The sequence below is a fragment of the Sceloporus occidentalis genome, unplaced genomic scaffold, assembly GCF_023333645.1.
Source record: "Sceloporus occidentalis isolate IW3139 unplaced genomic scaffold, rSceOcc1.0.p SCAF_1, whole genome shotgun sequence".
In the NCBI taxonomy this organism is placed as follows: Eukaryota; Metazoa; Chordata; class Lepidosauria; order Squamata; family Phrynosomatidae; genus Sceloporus; species Sceloporus occidentalis.
The window spans coordinates 20,529,960-20,548,461 of record NW_028316981.1 but is presented as its reverse complement, the minus strand read 5'-3'; the positions used below and the strand labels follow the sequence as shown (position 1 = coordinate 20,548,461).

Here is an 18,502-nt window from a genome sequence, read left to right as displayed (position 1 = left end):
GTCCGGGAGCTGCAGCTTCTAAACCGCGTGTGTTATAACTACTACAGTACAGTCTTACCTATGAGATCCTGCTGGGGACAGTCCCATTATACAAAATGCTTTATTTAAAGATGCTATTCTTGCTCAAGACCTCTCCTAGGCTGACAGTGGTTGTCTCATTCTCATCATAGGTTTCCAAAATTATTTACTGAGAAGGATGGCTGTGGCGCCTTAGGAATTAATGACATCTACTCTGACCTCTGCAGCACCAATCTTAGCTGGATTTGTCAGAAAAACTCTGTACTTATTTGATTTTTTTTTTTAATTTATGGCTCTTGTATATCAAAATGGTCACCATATGTTGTCCACTGATCAATACTGCTTTTCTCTCATGGGTAAATAGAGTAATTTGTGTGGCTGTAAAATACATCATGTATTGCAAAGTAATTCTATACAGCAAATGGAGTGAGAGCTACTTCCCCCTCCAGTCTATCCCTGTCTCTGGCTATTGGCCATTCCAGCATCTTGTGAATATGAATTTCATACTGGTGATAAAAAGATAACAAGAAAAGATCATAAAGAACATTGCACAGTGGGCTCTTGGTATCCGTTGGGATTTGTTTCCAAACACCACTGTGGATACCAATTTTTTTGGATGTTCAGGTCCTATTAAATACCATGGCATAGTAAAATGATGTCCCTTATAGAAAACGACAAAATCAGGTTTCACTTTTGGGAAATCTATATGTATATTTTGAATATTACCAAGCCATGGATGCTTGTATCCATGGATAAAGAATTTATGGATACATAAGGCTGACAGCAGTCATTCAGAAGTCTTTTAAACTGGCCATTTATTATAGCAGCAGCTGTTTTATATATATAATGATTTTAAGCTGTATTGTAATTTTAAAAAAATGTTTTATCTTTGAGCCGCCTTGGGCCCCTTCTGGGAGAAAGGCAGCATACCAATGAAATAAATAAACAATTAAGAAATGCTTTGTGTATATAAAAAACAGCATAGTGGTCTTTTTGCACTGGCACCAAACCTCACTGTGTCCTTCAGGTTTAGAAATTCTCCCATAGTTAGCGAATTGATAAATTACTTTTGCTTTTCAAATACTCTTTTCCTATGAGAATATAAGAACAGCAATACAAAAGTTTTTAATGCATGTAATTTTTCATTGTTTTTTTTGATGTTTTAAAATTTTTAAGAGATAGATAGATAGATAGATAGATAGACAGATAGTAAAGTTGTTTAAAATGTTTTTATTTGAGAGCTGCCTTGCGTCCCTTTCTGAGAGAAAGGCAACATCAAAATGAAAATAAATAATTAAAATGTGTATGCTTTATTTGCCCTTTTAAACTGTTGAATGCTTTAATCCATGTGTTTTAATTGATGTTGTTCATTGTTGTTGTTGTTCCCCTCATTGATCCAGGGGGTGAGGCGGGTAAGAAATAATAATAAAAATAACAACACAAACAAAAATCCATCAGTGATACCTTTAATGACAATAAATGCACAATAAACTTGTTGCAAGCTTCCGAAGCTCCATGGGCTTCTTCATCAGGCAAGATGTTACAAACCAAACAGGAGGGGAAAAAACAATTTGAGATGCTTCGAAAGCATGCAACATGTTTATTGTGCATTTCGGTTGACTGATGAAGGTATCACTGATGGATTTTTGTATTTGTTAGATGGCCAACACAGCTACCCCTGAACAACAACAAATTATTATATAGTTATTATAGATTATATTATTATTAGGAAAAACTTGAAAGCACAAAGCGCACCGCACACACACATGCTCACTCTCCAGTCATAGCCCAAGGTCCAATCCAGTTGTTGTTGTGTGCTTTCAAGGTACTTCTGACCTATGGTGACCCTAAGACAAACCTATGCTGGAATTTTCTTGGCAAGGTTTGTTCAGAGGAAGTTTGCCCTTGCCTTCCCCTGAGGCTGAGAGTATGCGACTTGCCCAAGGCCACCCATCGGGTTTCATGGCTGAGCTGGGAATCACACCCTGGTCTCCAGAGTCCTAGTCCAACACTCAGACCATTCCCCCAAGCTCTTCTACTCCTCGCCAAACTACAAATCCCAAAAGGAGAGACAGCCAAGGCAGTTCAAGTGGTGGCCTAGCACTGAGCAGACTGAAAGAGGTCTGGTTTTACAGCCTCCAAACTACCAAGGGCTGCATCAGTGTGCATCCAACAGACAAAAAAGGTCCAAAACACACTGCAGAAATAATCCAGTTTGAGACTGCTCTAACTGCCCTGGCTCAGTGCCAGGGAATTCTGGGAACTATCGTTTTGTGAGACATTTAGCCTTCTCTGTCAGAGAGTTCTGGGGGCACAAGAAACTACAGTTCCCAGGATTCCATAGTCTTGAGCCATGGCAGTTAAAGCGGTGTCAAACCGGATTGTTTCTCCCGTGTGTATGGAGCCTCTACATGTTCTTTACTGCGATTCTGGGGGAGGGAAGAGGGGCCAGGCGCCGCCTTCTAGGAGGGGAGGATCCCGTGTGCCTTGTTTTGTTCAGGGAGTCCTTGCTTGACTTCGGAGGCAAGGTAAGGGCCTGCCTTTCTGCCTTTCTTTGTTCTTTTAGGAAGGAGGAGGGTTTTTCCCTTTGTGTGTTTCTGTGTTGCTTTTTTGGAGCGCCTTCCTTTGAGGAGGAAGAGGCAGGCAATTGAGGCAGTCCTCTTGCTCCACTTCCCAAAATATCAGGGACTTCACTTGCAGGAGCATTGCTGGCCATTGAGCCCCTGGGCTGGGCTCCTGGGAGTTGCAGGCCAAAACATCTGGAGCAGGAATGGGCGGGAGGACGAGGGAAGCCCTGAGGGAGAGGGACTGCAGAGCCAGCCTGGCCTCCTGCTTTGGGTGACTCTGGAGACCAGGGCCCCCATTCCCAGCTTGGCCACGGAAACCCATTGGCTGACCGTAGGCAAGTCACAGCCTCTCAGCCTCAGAGGAAGGCAAGGGCAAACCTCCCTGAACAAATCTTGCCAAGAAAACCCCAGGAGAGGGTAGCCATAATTCAGAAATGACTTTAAGGCACACAACAGCATGGAATCTTAGAGTTGGAAACACCCCAAGGGCCATCCAGTCCAGCCCCATTCTGCCATGCAGGAACTCTCAAGCAAAGCATCCCCAACAGATGGCCTCTTTGAATGTTGACTCTGTCCTCTGGGGGTGTTAGCTCCTCCTCCTACTTTGGTGTCATCTGCAAATTTGATAAGCATGCCAACAACAACCACAGTGGTCCCACACAGGGACGTAGCTAGGATTTTAGGAAGGGGGGGTCCAGACTAAGTGCCACCATTATAATGGGGCTTGGGTGCAGCAGCACAGCAGCACACACCATTCATTTTTCTAATGGAAGGGGGGGGGGTTCAGACCCCAATAAAAACACCCCCCTTGGCTACGTCCCTGTCCCCCAAATCCTCCGCTGGTAAGGCGAGTGGCCATGCCCACTGGGAGATTCTGCAATTTGTGGTCCAAAATTTTAGAGTTTTGAAGCTCTGCCGGGAGAGAGGTTGGCTTAGAGAAGGAGGAAAGATGGTCCACACATACACTGTTCCCACTACATAATAAACCAGTTTTCAAACCACTCTGAACTGGCTTGCATGGCACTTGTGCCTAATTTCTGATGTAGTTTGCAGAAAAGATGCAGCGCTAAATCCATTTAAACCAGTTCTTTCAAATCCGTGGCATTCCCCACTTCTTTTGAAATAAATCAATTCAGAGCAAGTGTGAACACACTGTGTTCTGTTCCTGTGGCACAGTCATCCCTGTGAGGTGACTCCATGTTGAATTGATCCATTGCTGAATGTGTACACAAACTGGATTAAATTGAAATGGATAGGTTCGATCACAGCTGAAATAGTGCGAACATCTATTCAGCACTAAATCGCTTCATTGCTTCAACTCAAAAAACAATTTATGTTGTAGTGGGAATGAGGCCTATGTTTGTTTTCCAAATGCATCTGAAGAAGTAGGCTTAGGTCTAGGAAAGCTCATGCCAGCGGCATCACTAGGGGGGTTGCTGACTGAACTGGGTGACACCCCAGAGAGGAGTGATACCTGGTGGGGTGGTACACCCACACAGCTCTTGGGCAAGCAGGAAAAGGAGGTTGCCCAGCAACCACAGCGGACCCTAAATGGGCTCTCTAGAGGCCACACTGCTGCCCCCTTATAAGCTGCTGGGGGCGGCAGTGCCTTCAGAGTCCAACACCCACAGCAGGCACCATGTGATGCACCATGAAGGTCAGGGGAAGGAACCTTCAGAGTCCCACACATGCGAGTTGGGACTCTGAAGGTCAGGGGGGTAGCAGTCTGGCCAGGCAGGGGAGAACAAAGTTCACGAACACACACACACACACACCACAACGGGTGACACCAACCCTACTGATGCCACTGGCTCATGCTACCAACTTCCATTTTTCAGTTCTACCAAATGCATCTGAAATGCAGTTCTATTAAACGCATGCTACCAACTTTTCTCTGTCAGTTAGGGTCTGTACACACTGGCCTGAAAGGCCAGCTGGGGGGGCAGAGTTGGGGCGTTGCGTCCACATGATGCAGGTCCCACCCCCAGGGCGCCATGACACTGCGCACCACACCACAGTGTCATGGAGCTCCTCCATAGAATGCAGCGCCAAAGGAGCACCATATAGCCACGGCACCACGCCCTAGAAATGCGGGATCATGGCCAAAGCATGTGGTTGCCATGGCCCCGATCCAGCACGAAAAGAGCCACTCTGTTTCAAAGGTGGTACAAGATCCTCTGCAGGTTGATTTTCCCAGACTAAAATGACTAGCTCTTTGTATTGTTGCTAGTGCTGTTGTCATTTATTGATCTATTGCCGGCCCTGCACATGGTACTTTATAAGTTAAAGAACAACAAAACAGTTCCCTGCCTCCTCAGGATTACACAACACAAAAGGAGAAGGGGGCAGAAGTTGTGGGAGGGGATCAAGGACCAAAACACACTGCAGAAATAATCCAGTTTGAGACTTCTTTAACTGCCCTGGCTGAATGCTAGGGAATTCTGGGAACTGTCATTTTATGAGACATTGAGCCTTCTTTGTCAGAGAGCTCTGGTGCCACAATAAACTACAGTTCCCAGGACTTAAGGGCCCTTAAAGTAGTCTCAAACGGGATTGTTTCTGCTGTGTGTTTTGGACACACATCCAGCATACTTTTGGCATCCCTATGAATAAGAGAGCTCCAAGGTGTCCTATCATCAACAGTTCTGCTTATCAGGTTTTGCAGATTTAGCTATGAGGTGGGACTCATGTTGCCTTCCAAATGTTGTTTACATGCAGCTCCCAGCAATCCAGGAATTGGATAATCACCAGGATAAAGCAGTGTGAGCATCATCAACATGTTAGGCTACTGTTTGATGCATGGTTGGGAGGAAAAGATTATTTTAAAACTAAAACAACCAAAAAACCCTAGGTTTTTGTTTGTTTGTTTGTTTGTTTGTTTAAACCATTTTTTGTATTCCCTGCATTAATGTTTTAATGAAAAATATTGAGTTATGTGTATTACATTAACACTGTGTAACATTATTTTATGTATTAGAAAGCATGATCAACCATTTTAATACTTTCTCACATTAACAATCCAAAGTTATTAGGCTTTGACATGATTTACATCTCGCCATAAAACTTTGGGAATTATGTTGACAATTTGGTATCCTATAGAATACAGGACTACACCAACGTAGGACTATATCTGAAAATTAAGTAAGAAAATGCAGTTCATAAAAATAGAAAGGCGTTGAAATGCTGAGACACTGCAGCATTAAACAAATCATAGTCAATCAACTACAAATTAAGAATCAGAGACTCTGTAACATGTTGACATATTTTCCTTTCTGCATATAAAGAAAGTAAAGGGAGTGCCGGGTGAATAAGTCAATTGAGAGCCCTTCCATTAGCATATACTGGGAACCATCTGTTTCAAATATGAAGGTGAGGCCATCTGTGACAGTGCTTCTGCAAATAACGGGTGTGCAGAAGATAGATCTGAATGTATTGGTAGACTGCGTGATTTTCAGATAGGGATTTGATATGCCTCTCTTTAACAGGAGCAGCAATAAAATGACTCTCCTCCTCATCCATTCTCCACATTAATACAGTGTGCCCTTTGTATATGTGGGGGATCCATTCCGGACCAACCCATGTAAGAGAAAAATCATGGGACTTGAAGTCTCATTGTTTTCTATGGCGGTGTGCTCCTGCGCGCCATGCTGTGTGAACATCAGGGATATGCATGTCATTGAAAGTGCTGGGGCTCACTGTTTGCATGACTTTGAATCCATGTATAGCAAGCCCGCATATGGTGCGGGCACGCTGTACCTTGCTGAAATGAAGAAAGCCAAGTATAGAGGGGATTTTATAGTCCTGCCTTTTGGAACAGAGGGGCATCACAAGGGGAGTGGGGATACAGGCTGCACAAGCTGACAGCCTAATGGTGTGGGGGCGGTGACACTGTTAGCATGATATATGTCTTTAGGGTCTTTTAATCTACATTTTAAGCAGGCTTCATTTTATCACAGAACTGTTTGTTCGTACATTTGTTAGTCATTGCTAAGCTGCTGATATTGCAAATACTGCTGTAAATATTTACTCAGTTAGCTAACTAAAAGAGTGGTGATAGCTTTCAGGGCCCTCAGATTAGAACAAAACAAGCATGTTAGAACATATTGTGACCAGTGTTGCCAATTTCCTGTTCTCCGAAAGTCACATGCAAGCACGGAGGAGGGAAGGGTATTGGCTGGGTATTCTGTTGAATCAGATTGCCGGAGTGGAAACTGGAGAGGGCTTGTGTACCTTTAATGGTTGTTTTATTTGTTATATCCAGCAACACCTGTTGAAATTCTATCTTCTGCACAATCATTAAAGATATAGGACCCCTCTCCCTCTAGCAGTTCTGCTTGCCCCCTCCCCCCCCCCAAGAAAATGCTCTGGTAGTTGCTGAGAAAGGATTGGAAGGGGACAGGAGATTTTATCTTTTGTGTGTGTGGGTGAGGGTGGCTATGTTTAAATCTTGAACCCAGTTTATTAAGAATGCCAGATAAGTAATAAAAAATCTGTCTCATTATAGCACACATTGTGAGCCCACTTTCCATTCAGAATGCAGACATTGTGATCCCACCTCCACTTCCTGAAGCAGAAGCCACTGTCTTCAATCAACACTGCTTTTTTCTTATGGGTAAATAAGTGTCTTTTGTGTGGCAGCAAAAGACATCAAGTTGCCAACGTTTAAACTTCACTCCTCCCTCCGCAAAAAGGCCCCTCTCATGACAGCAGATATCTAAGTGTGGGCAGGAAATAAATGGAGAGGAATTTTCATTTAACTCCCACAGAAAGAAACTGTGGCTTGGAAGGGTTGTTGAAGGCATTCCCTCTTTGCATTGTGCCTTAAAGCTTTAAAAATGACTCATACTTCATTCCCACTTACCTTCTGATCCAAATCCTGAACTGATTCCTGAAACTGATTCAGCAGTGAGTGTGGTTCCCACTGTGTTTTTACCAGAAAGGAGGACAGATGGCAGAGAAGGCTGGAGAGGAAAGGAGGCTGGGCAGCGGAGAAGGCCAGAGAGGCAAGGAGGCCGGGGGGCAATAATAATAATAATAATAATAATAATAATAATAATAATAATAAATATTTATTCATATCCCGCCTCTTCCGTTTTGAGGATCGAGGCGGGAAACAGCAAAGTTTATAAAATATACAACGATAAAAACAACAAGACCTCAGCCCAACCCTTCCTCCCAAGTATAAAATTAAACAATAAAACAATAAAACATGGTTAAAAATACATAACAATATGACAAAGTTACTAGACAAACCACAAATAAGAAAAATAAAAAAGGAGGGGGATTCAGTTGGTTCTGGACATTATCAATCAGGAAAGGCCTGCTGGAAGAGAAAGATTTTTGTCACCTTTTTAAAATTCTCAAGTGAGGATAAGTGGCAAATCTCTTCCGGCAGGTCATTCCAAGTTTTTGGAGTGGTGACAGAGAAGGACCTCCGGGAGGTCACTGCCAGTCTGGTCTTTCTAGATTGTAAGAGGTTTTTCCCGGAGGATCGGAGTGTACGAGAAGGATTGTATGGGAAGAGGCGTTCCTTCAAGTAGACTAGGCCCAGGCCATGTAGGGCTTTATAGGTGATAACCAACACCTTGTACTGTGCCCGGAAGGTAATAGGCAGCCAATGTAATGATTTTAAAATAGGTGTAATATGGTCGAACTTGCATTTTCCGGCGACCAGTCTGGCTGCCATGTTTTGTATCAATTGGAGCTTCCGGACGTGGCACAAAGGTTGCCCCATGTAGAGCGCATTACAGAAATCAAGGCGAGAGGTTACTAGAGCATGTATGACGGTTTCTAGGTCCCGCTGCTCCAGGTAGCGGTGCAACTGGCGTATCAGCCAAAGCTGATAACAGGCACTCCTGGCTGTCACATCAATCTGAGAAGACAGCTGAAGCAATGAATCCAGGAGCACCCCCAAGCTGTGGACACAGTCTTTCAGGGGAAGTGTGACCCCATTTAGAACTGGCGAACTTATTTCCATACCCGGATTGGGGTTGCCTATCACGAGTACCTCCGTTTTATTTGGATTCAGCTTAAGTCTATTTTCCCTCATCCAATCCATTACTGACTTAAGGCAGTCATTCAGGAGGAGATGCCCTCCTAGGTCACTGAAACAGTTTGAGACATAGAGAAATAGATTTGGGTGTCATCAGCGTACTGATAACATCCCAACCCATGTCTATGGATGATCTCACCCAGTGGCTTCATGTAAATGCATGGGGGGCAGAATGGCGCCCTGAAGGACGCCAGATGTCAGCTCTCTCATAGAGGAACATCTGTCCCTCGCATCATCATCTGGAATCTGCCCGAGAGATAGGAATGTAGCCACTGCAGAGCAGAGCCAGAGATTCCCAACTCTCTCAGGCATTCCAGAAGGATTCCATGGTCTATGGTATCGAAGGCCGCTGAGATGTCCAAGAGCACCAACAGGGCCACACTTCCCCTGTCGATGCACAGACGGAGATCATCGACCAAGGCGAACAGGAGGGGCATGGCAAGGAGGCCAGGGGTGAGGAGGGGCATGGCAAGGAGGTCAGGGGCAAGGAGACCGGGTGGCAGAGAGGCATGGCCGGGAGGACGGAGCAGGCATGGCTGGGTCAGAAGGAAGCATGGCTGGGGCAGAAAGGTTGGGGAAGCTGGGCTGCCAATGTGGATTCAGATCTGCCTGGTTCCCACTTAGGCTGAATACCTTTATTTCTAAATAAATCAATTCAGCCCAAAAGACCCTGATTTAACCAGCGTCTTTTTGATGTGAGCTAAATAGGTCAAAACCATGCCCCCCCCCCCTTTCTGAATCGCTTCAGCGATCATGTTGAATCACAATCCAGTTTAAACCTTAGTGGAAATGAGACCATTGCCTTATTGCATGAGAAACAAAAGCTGAAACAGAGCCAGAGAGTAGCAGCTTTCTCCATGCCTTACCACATAATATTGTAGTGCTTCAGTTCTCTTCCTGTAGGTGACAGTTGTAAAAGCGTGTCTTTTGTTGAGCAGATTTTTCCAGATAGGCAAAAGATACACTTTTACAGCCATTTCCTTTGGGAAGAGAACTGAAGCGCTATGACATCAGTGGTAAGGCATGGAAAAAGCCTCTACTACCTGGCCCCTCTTTGCGTTCTTGCAGGATAAGGCTCTCAGGGAGCTTTTGCACTATACAGCTGTGAGTATTATAATTCCACTTCAAGTGCATCTGCTGAATCCTGTGGAATCCTTGTGGTCTGCTGAGGCACTTAGATCTCTCTGGGAGGGAATTCTAAATCCTCTAAACTGCAAATCCCAGAATTCCATAGGATGCTTCCATAGTAGTTAAAGTGGAATCATGGTGCTATAATTATATAGTGTCAAGAGGCACTAGGTAAGGGATCCTTCTCACTGCCCCACCACCCTCACAGATAGATTTGATGGGACTATACCGCTTCAGTGGCTGCCCCCAAACTCTGCAACTCCCTTCGCAGAGAGGTTAGACAAGCACTCTCCTTGCTGTCTTTCCACAGGCGGGTGAAGACCTCTCTGCTTTGACAGTCCTTTGAGGACAGAGTTCCAAAACACACTGCAGAAATAATCTTGTTTGAGACCACTTTAACTGCCCTGGCTCAGTGCTATGGAATTCTGGGAACTGTAGTTTTATGAGACATTTAACCACCTCTGCCAGAGAGCTCTGGTGCCACAATAAACTGCAATTCCCAGGATTCACTAGCACTGAGGCAGGAGAGTTAAAATGATCTCAAACTGGATTCTTTCTGCAGTTTTATTTTGCACTTGATTGTTTAGGTGAGATGGGCCTTGCACAATGTACTGGAATTTTTAATTATTGTTTTTGTCCTGTTGTTGTATTTTTGTGGCTTAAATGGGTTTTCATTTTTTTAATAGTTTAATCACGCTTGGAGCATTTCATTTTTTGAATTTCTAACTATTTTTAAAATCTGTTGTAAGCTACTGGAAAGATCCAGTGGGGGGGGGAGGAGGTGACAGGGGGGGCTTTAGTGAAAGTATTGTACAAGAAAAACAAGGGCAACCAACAGCCTTTAGGACCATGGTAAGGATGAGGGTTGCATGAAACATGTTTTCAGGATCCCTTAAAACCACAACAAAGCCTTGCTGATCATTTAGTGTGGTAGTGTCTCCCACTCTTTGTCTGCCCACATGAGCCATAGCTGCATATTTCACTGGTGGTGGCGCTGGCAAACTCTTGCATGAGTTGGGCACTGGACATCACTTCTATGACTTGGAACAGCAACAGAGGGTGACAAAACATGGGTGCTTGAATATAGGTGAGTTTTCCAATGGAGCTTGAATACAGGCGAGTTTCCATTTTCACGAGGAGAGGGGTCCGGAATGGATTCCCCACAAAAATAGAGGAGCAACTGTACTCTTACTGTTTACATTCATTTATTTGTATGTGGCTCTGAGATCTTTGGGTATAGGGCAAGATATCAATATTTTATTAAATAAAATAAAATAACAAATCTGAAAAATCTTCACTGTGGCCTGGCCTACCTCAAAGAAGTGAACTAGCCTTGAAGTATCGTATTGCATGATGGTGTAGCAGCAGACAAGATTGAATCACACCTCATTAAGACAGATTCCTGCATGTCAAGCACAGTGACGCTTAGTATGGAGAGAGATCTTATAACACCTTTGAGAGTCAAGAAAGAAGTTGGCAGCATAAGCTTTCATAGACTTGAGTCTACAAAAGCTTATGCTGCCAACTTCTTTCTTTAGTTAGGGACTGTGCAGACCACCCCTAAGGGGCGGCCTGCAGCCGTTTCCAGCTCTGCTGGATCAGGGCCACGGCAACCACATGTTGCAGCCCCAATCTGGCCTTTCTAGGGCACCAGAAAGGAGCCGCAAAAAGCAGCTCCTTTTTGCGCCCTGGAAAGGGCATGATAGCTGCAGCATCATGGCTTTACGGTGCTCCTTCAGAGCTGAATTGTGTGCATGCAGTGCCAAAGGAGCGCCGTGATGCCACGCTCCATGTGGAGTGGTGTGCAGTGTCACGCTGCCATGGGGGCAGAGTCGAGGTACATGCTGTATGAAAGCGATGCCCCAATTCCACCACCAGGCTGACCTTAATGGCCGGTATGCACAGCCTCTTAAGTCTCAAAGGTGTTAAAAGATCTCTCTATATACTGATTCTACAGATTAACATGGCTATATCTTGAATTCTACCACAATGAAGCTTAGATAGATGTCAAGAAGGTCTAGACTTTGCTAGTCTCAGCAAAGAAGAAGCCAGAACTGAATGGAAACTTGGACAGAGCACAGACTGCGGAGTTCTCATAAAAGGGGGAGCTGTTGCTTCTGCAGAGTGCTAGGGCCTTCTGAAAAGTTATAAATCAGGAACAGGTAACATTTGCTCCTCTAGATGTTGTGGGAATGCAACTTCCACTAACCCCAGCCAGCATAGCTGATGGTGAGAGATTATGATGATGAACTTGGTCTGCTGTAACATCCATCATTCAAAACTTGCCAAGTAGTTATCCCTTTTGGAAAGTCATTTGTATTTGAAAGGGATTTTAACAGCTGTTTGCTGTAAGTGAAATCTGATCAGGAACGGTTTATAAAAGAGGCATATGTGCGTGCTCTGTGTTGTACTCTATATTATCAGGAGCGATGAGGTCACCAGACATGATACCATTTCAGCTGGCTCTTGGGATTGTGTTCTGAGATCCAGTTTTGGATGGGCTTCAGTCACATACTTAACTGATTCCAAAATGGTGGGGGCGAGAATTTTATCTGGCAGTACAGAGAGAAAAAAATAGACTGTATATTCCAAAAAAGCATATATACTCATGTACAAGTCAGCCTCATGTCTAAGTCAGTGGCAGGTTTTGAGGCCAAAATCATAGATTTTGATGTGACCCACGTGGATAAGTTGATGATAAAACGGGCATGTAACAAAGGATCTAAAGGGTAAAACACCCCTCCCTCCTTCTCTGGACCTTTCCCAACCAACTAACACTGCTTCCATATTGCTGGAGGAGAAGGTTTTAACTTCAAATTGAGAAGAGAAGGAAAATGGAGTTTGGTGGGCAGGAGAGATCCCAAGAGGGAGGTGGAGGAGGATGAGGAGAGAAGGTTTTAGCATTGGATCGAGAAAGTTTATCACCTCTTTCACACATACTCCCTGCCTCAGCAGCTCATTCAGAAATCACTGCAAAGCCATGGATAGTGGGGCATGGGGCTGGTGCTTCTTTCAGGATCTTTCTAAGCAGTGTTACTGTATTGACCCATATAAGTTGACCCAGGATTTTTGGTTCAATTTTTAGGCATAGATTTTTTTTAACTAGTTGAGTATATCTGGTACTTGCTGAGTTCTTTTATTTTCCAACAGAGAGAGAGGGGGAAAGTGCAATCTCTGAGCAGTTGAATCCAGAGAGAGATGACACAAGGCATCCTCAGGCAGCTGGTGCAAGGGAAGCAGCAAATGCTGGTAAATACATTTACTTATTGCAATTAGTTTGCCGTCCTCCAAAGAGGCCAGATATGCTTAATGTCTGCAGCAGTATTGTGCCATATGCCATTAGACCTTTTATTGAACTCAGTTATGGTCTTATTATAATAATTTCAGAGATATGACTACCTTTTCTGTCAGTACTTTTCTACATCGAACAGCTGACAACAGCTGTACCTATATAGTGAGCTGGATTTCTGAATGATTTTGTATGTACTGTAGCTGTTGGAAGAAAACAGGCTGGCAGCTCTGTATTTCAGTGCATGCAAACCATAACATCCCTTTTCTCTTGGCTTTTGAGTCTAGAAAAAGCAAGTAGTGTTTGGAAAGTATTAAATTTCCACAGATTAGGCCACTTCGGATTTTGGTTCTGGGTCCCTTATTTTGGGGAGTACTCATTATTCAGTACACTTAACAGAGACCTTGATGCTTATATCAATAAAATCCTAATTCATTGTTTAACATTTTAAGTTAAAGGGGTCTCAACTGGAAAAGTTCTGAACAAGCTGGAGACTTTATCAATCAGTAAAGACTATACTAGATGGGCTAGAAGGAATGCAGCCTCTCCATCCAAGAAGGAGGATGCACGCAATCACTGCCACTGGGTCATCCCATCCAGGTGGGCAGTGAGAATGATGGAGGGGTGAGGAGCAACTTCAGCCCCTCCCAAGAAACATTGTCACTGCTGCTGCCTTATCCCATCCAGGCAAGCAGCAATAGAGGAGCAACAGCATGAGGAGCAAGGGGCAATTTCAGCCCTCCCCCCCAAGAAGGAGGATGCACACAGTCACTGCCACTGCCTAATCCTACCCAGGCAGGCAGTGAGAACAACAGAGGAGTGAGGGGCAACTTCACCCACCACCACCCCAGAAGGAGGATGCCCGTGGTCACTGCCAACACCACTTCATCCCATCCAGATGGCCAGCAAGGATGATGGAGGGGAAGAGGCAACTTAACACACACCCCAAGAAGGAGTATGCATGCAGTTAGTGCTGCTGCTGCCACCTCATTTCATCCTGGTAGGCAGCGAGGACAACAGAAGAGTGAGTGGCAACTTCAACACATACCCCAAAAGAGAATGCACACAGTCACTGCCACAACCTCATCCCATCCAGATGGGCAGCAAAGACAATGGAGGGGTGAGGGCCAACTTAACCTCCCCAAGAAAGAGGATGCATGCTGTCGCTGCCACTGCTGCTTCATCTCATCCAGGTGGGAAATTAGGATGATGGAAGAGTGAGGGGTAACTTAACCCCCCTCCTCACCAAGAAAGAGGTGAGAATGGCATCAGTGGAACTAAAAGAGAAAGGACATGAAGGAAGGGACAACAAGAGAGTAGGACAAGAGAAAATAAGGTGGGAAAGAAGAACAAGAGGGTAGGCTGGATGCAATGAACACAGTTGTAAGATGGGAGGCAAATAATGAGAGGAGGAATTGAGGTTGGGGAAGGGAAACATCTCAGTCTGAGAGGGTCAGAGGGGAAACAAGCCAGAAGGGAAAAAGTGATACATGGCAAATAACTCCTGGGCACCAACTGTAGTGGTGGATGTCACTGAGAAAAATCACAAAGATTGCACAAAAACACCATAGCTAACACAGGTTAGCACTGTGTGAAAGGAGGCATAGGTGGACCACCTTAGGAAGCCTTTTCACCAGGAAAACCCATGATGAGAGATCCCAAATGAAATAAAGGTAGAACTAGCACACAGAGGTGCAAAGGGGGGGGGGGGGGAAGCATATCAGAGAGGGAACAAGGCACAGAGGAACTAAGATGGAAGGCAAAACAGCAGTCATTCAGTAATGCAAAGCCTTTCTGAATCAGAACTATGCACGTTATAGGAACATGGAAAGCTGGAAATAGTAAAAAAAGAAAGAAATGGAACATATAAACAGAGCAATACTAGGGGAGAATGAACTAAAATGGACAAAAATGGGCCACTTTGAATCAGACAACTACATAGTGTTCTCAGGGAATGAAAACACATGAAAAAATTGGTTGGTTTTCATATTAAGGAAAGATATAGCAAAAGCAGTGAAAGGATAAAATGCAAAGTCAGACTGAATCATGTCAATTATAAACACCAGCATAATACAAATATACGTGCCAACCACCAAGGCAGAAGAAGAAGAAACTGAGAGATTCTACAAAGCAGTTCAGGAAGAACTTGACAACAAACAACACAGGACTTCTTACTAATCATATGAGATTGAAATGCTAAAGTAGGCAGCAAAGGCTCAAAAACAAATAGTAGATTCAGTTTAGGCATACAAAACAAAGTAGGTGAAAGACTGATAGAATTCTGCAAAGAAAACAACCTATTCATCGCAAATACCTGCTTCATACAACCAGAGAGGAGACTATACACATGGACATTGCCAGATGGTCAACATAAGAATCAGATAGACTATATAAATGGAAGCAGAAGCTCCAAAACTAAACAAAACAAAAAAGAGGCTAAAGACCGGAGCCAAAAAAGAGAGAAAGAGAAAGAAAAACCTATCCTAATATCCCTTATCGACCTACTTTCCCCACATTCCCTATTAAAGTTAGACTTCTTCAATATTCTAACCATCACTGTAACATGTATTCCAGTTATACGACCCTGGATAATATTATCCTCATTTTTCTAAATTTATCTATACTGTAATACATATCACCTGTTCCTTTCTAGATATAAAAACTTTATTTTCTAGACATCAAATCCCATAATTACAACATTCCCCTTTAATTTCTGCATGTGATGTGTGAAAGGCTTCCATTTTTTTAAAAAAAATCTCTTCTTAACTACCTTTTACATAATTTTTTAATTTATCCATCTTCGCCAAATTCTTTACCTTTAATAATTATTCAAATTTATTTGATATTTTCCTATCCTTCCAATGTTTTGCATATATAGTTCTTGCACCAGTGATCATATAACTTATCAAATCTCTGTATTTTCTCTTTTTTCTGTTTTTTAAGTTTATTGAATTTAATAGGTATAGCTCTGGTTTTAACCCTAATTTAATTCCCAAAATTTTATACATCTCATTATTAATTTTTGTCTAATATTGTTTTGCTTTTTTACATGTCCATCACATGTGATAAAAAGTCTCAATTTGCTTCTCACATTTCCTGCAACTATTCTTCATTCCTTTGTATTTCTGCCAGTTTATCTGGAGTCAAATTCCAAAAATTATCTTTCAAATTTGCAGATGACACCAAATTAGGTGGAGTAGCTAAAACCCGAAAGGAGAGGATCAAAATTCAAAATAACCTTAATAGATTAGAAAGCTAGGCCAAAGTTAACAAAATGAATTTATGCACGGAGAAATGTAAGTTACTGCACTTAGGGCAGAAAAATGAAATGATAAAGGATGGGGGACACCTGGCTGAACGAGACTACATGTGAAAGGAATCTTAGAGTCCAAGTAGACCACAAATTGAACATGAGTCAACAGTGCGACGCAGCAGCTAAAAAGGCCAATGCGATTTTAGGCCGCATCAATAGAAGTATAGTGTCTAGATCAAGGGAAGTAATAGTGCCACTCTATTTTGCTTTGGTTAGGCCTCACCTTGAATACTGTGTCCAGTTCTGGACACCACAATTCAAAAAGGATGTTAGGAAGCTTGTGCTTGTAGAAAGGAGGGCAACTAAAATGATGAAATCATGCCCTGTGAGGAATGACTGAAGGAGCTGACAATGTTTAGCCTGGGGAAGAGATGGTCAATACGTGCTATGATAGCCCTATTTAAATATTTCAAGAGGTGTCATATTGAGAATGGAGCAAGCTTGTTTTCTGCTGCTCCATAGAATACGACCGGTAACAATGGATGTAAGCAACAGCCTAAATATTCCACCTAAACATTAGGAGGAACTTTCTGACAGTAAAAGCTGTTCAGCTGTGGAACACATTCCATCTGAGTGTAGTAGAGTCTCCTTTGGAGGGCTTTAAACAGAGGCTGGATGGCTATCTGCTGGGGATGCTTTGATTTTTAGCTCCTGCTTTGCAGGGGGTTGGGTTGGATGGCCCTTGTGGTCTCTTCCAACACTAGGATGCTATGAGTCTATGAAATCATGAACAAGCACATTTTTAACCCTTTAACCCAAATGTCCTCCCACTGGCTCATTTGTATATTGTGGCACAAATATTTTGCGCATTTCACCATACACTCTTTTACCTGCTCTTTTTCAAGGCTAAATTTGCAGTTGTCTGGCTTTTAAGGTGGGTTTTAGGGGCATTTACAGTTATGGCAATGGTGCCATGATTACTGATGTGAAAACAATACAGTTAGAAGATTGTAAATCTAACTTATGACATTGTAACTGCCTAATAGGATGCCATATGTTATTTTCTTCAGACATTGTTCCCAAGAAGAGATAGTGTTTAATCTTCCACCTCAAAAGAAATTGATTGTGGAGATCACTTCTGCCCTCAAAAGAGTAAGCAAATGTAGGCTGGAGGATGTCTTCTGCGAATCTCTAGAATCCCATGCTTTTTCATTGATTTTGATCTCTGTTTTAGGGACAGGTCTAAAAGGAGGAGGGACCCTTACCCAAAGTTACACTACGGTGTTGTCTGAACTAGCCAGGCTACTCCAGGGGCAGCCTGGAGTATCCTGCCCCTACAGCTGACCCAACCTGTCCCTGTTACCTTGGCTTCCATTCCCACAATTTGTCTGATGTCTGAATGAGGGTCCTGCTAGGCCACATGGCACATCTGCCATCACTGTGGGTTGCTCTCTTCTGAGGTCAGGATGAGGTGTTCAGCAATGGTCACATGCTGGGTGCCTTGTTCTGAACTCAGAACAAGAAACCTAACGGCAATAGCAGATACACTGGATGGTGCAGCAGAATATCCATGGAGATAGTTATCACAGCGTGGAAATTGAGGGTTCTGGGTTTTCCTGGAAGATCTGGAGCAACAGATAATTTTTTAAAATTCTTTGTAATCTTGTTTTGCCCTGGTTCTGATATGGGACATGCCAGATGCTGCCTGAACAACTCAACCATGTTTTAGACTGTATATGATCTGGAAAGGACAATGGCAGAACGGGGTGCAAGGGAATGGGCCTTTTGGCCCATGCAGACAAGGCCCAAATATGATTTTGAGCATTCCTTTAATGCACTACAATTGCTTCCTTTCTTTCTGCTTGAGGCAGATTGCTATCTATAGTCACACATACAAAGCACAAGACTGTCTTGTGATCACTATGACAGAGCTTTCCACACTGGGATATATCTCATGAAAATCAGCTGAAACTGATAACAGCCTAAAATAGTAGTATATATGCAATGTCTTGTCTTGAAGAACAAATTTTGATATTTTTGTAACAGTGATTGGTTCTTTCCTTGGCCATCACTACCATTTTGTCTTAATTTGTTTTTCAGCTTTCATCCCAAAGTGCATTACAGATAAAAAATACACCTTAACAGCTGTTGTCGTCTTTACAATTTTGATAATTACTATTATTTCATTGGCAGGT

At 43.3% G+C, this 18,502-nt stretch overlaps 1 protein-coding gene across 3 annotated transcripts in view; it reads left to right on the top strand.

The window, feature by feature from the left end:
- The first annotated feature begins 2,492 nt into the window (after positions 1-2,492).
- Positions 2,493-18,502, top strand: part of LOC149321074 (C-type lectin domain family 2 member D-like) — a 31,307-nt gene continuing 15,297 nt past the window's right edge. For all 3 annotated transcript variants that reach the window (XR_016280479.1, XM_089515312.1, XM_089515322.1), the window contains exons 1-4: positions 2,493-2,546; positions 7,090-7,197; positions 12,916-13,014; positions 18,408-18,500. Coding sequence is in view for 2 of the 3 variants with exons in the window: in XM_089515312.1 (XP_089371438.1) it covers positions 7,194-7,197; positions 12,916-13,014; positions 18,408-18,500 (196 nt within the window). In the remaining variant the exon portion in view is untranslated. The remainder of the gene's footprint in view (positions 2,547-7,089; positions 7,198-12,915; positions 13,015-18,407; positions 18,501-18,502) is intronic.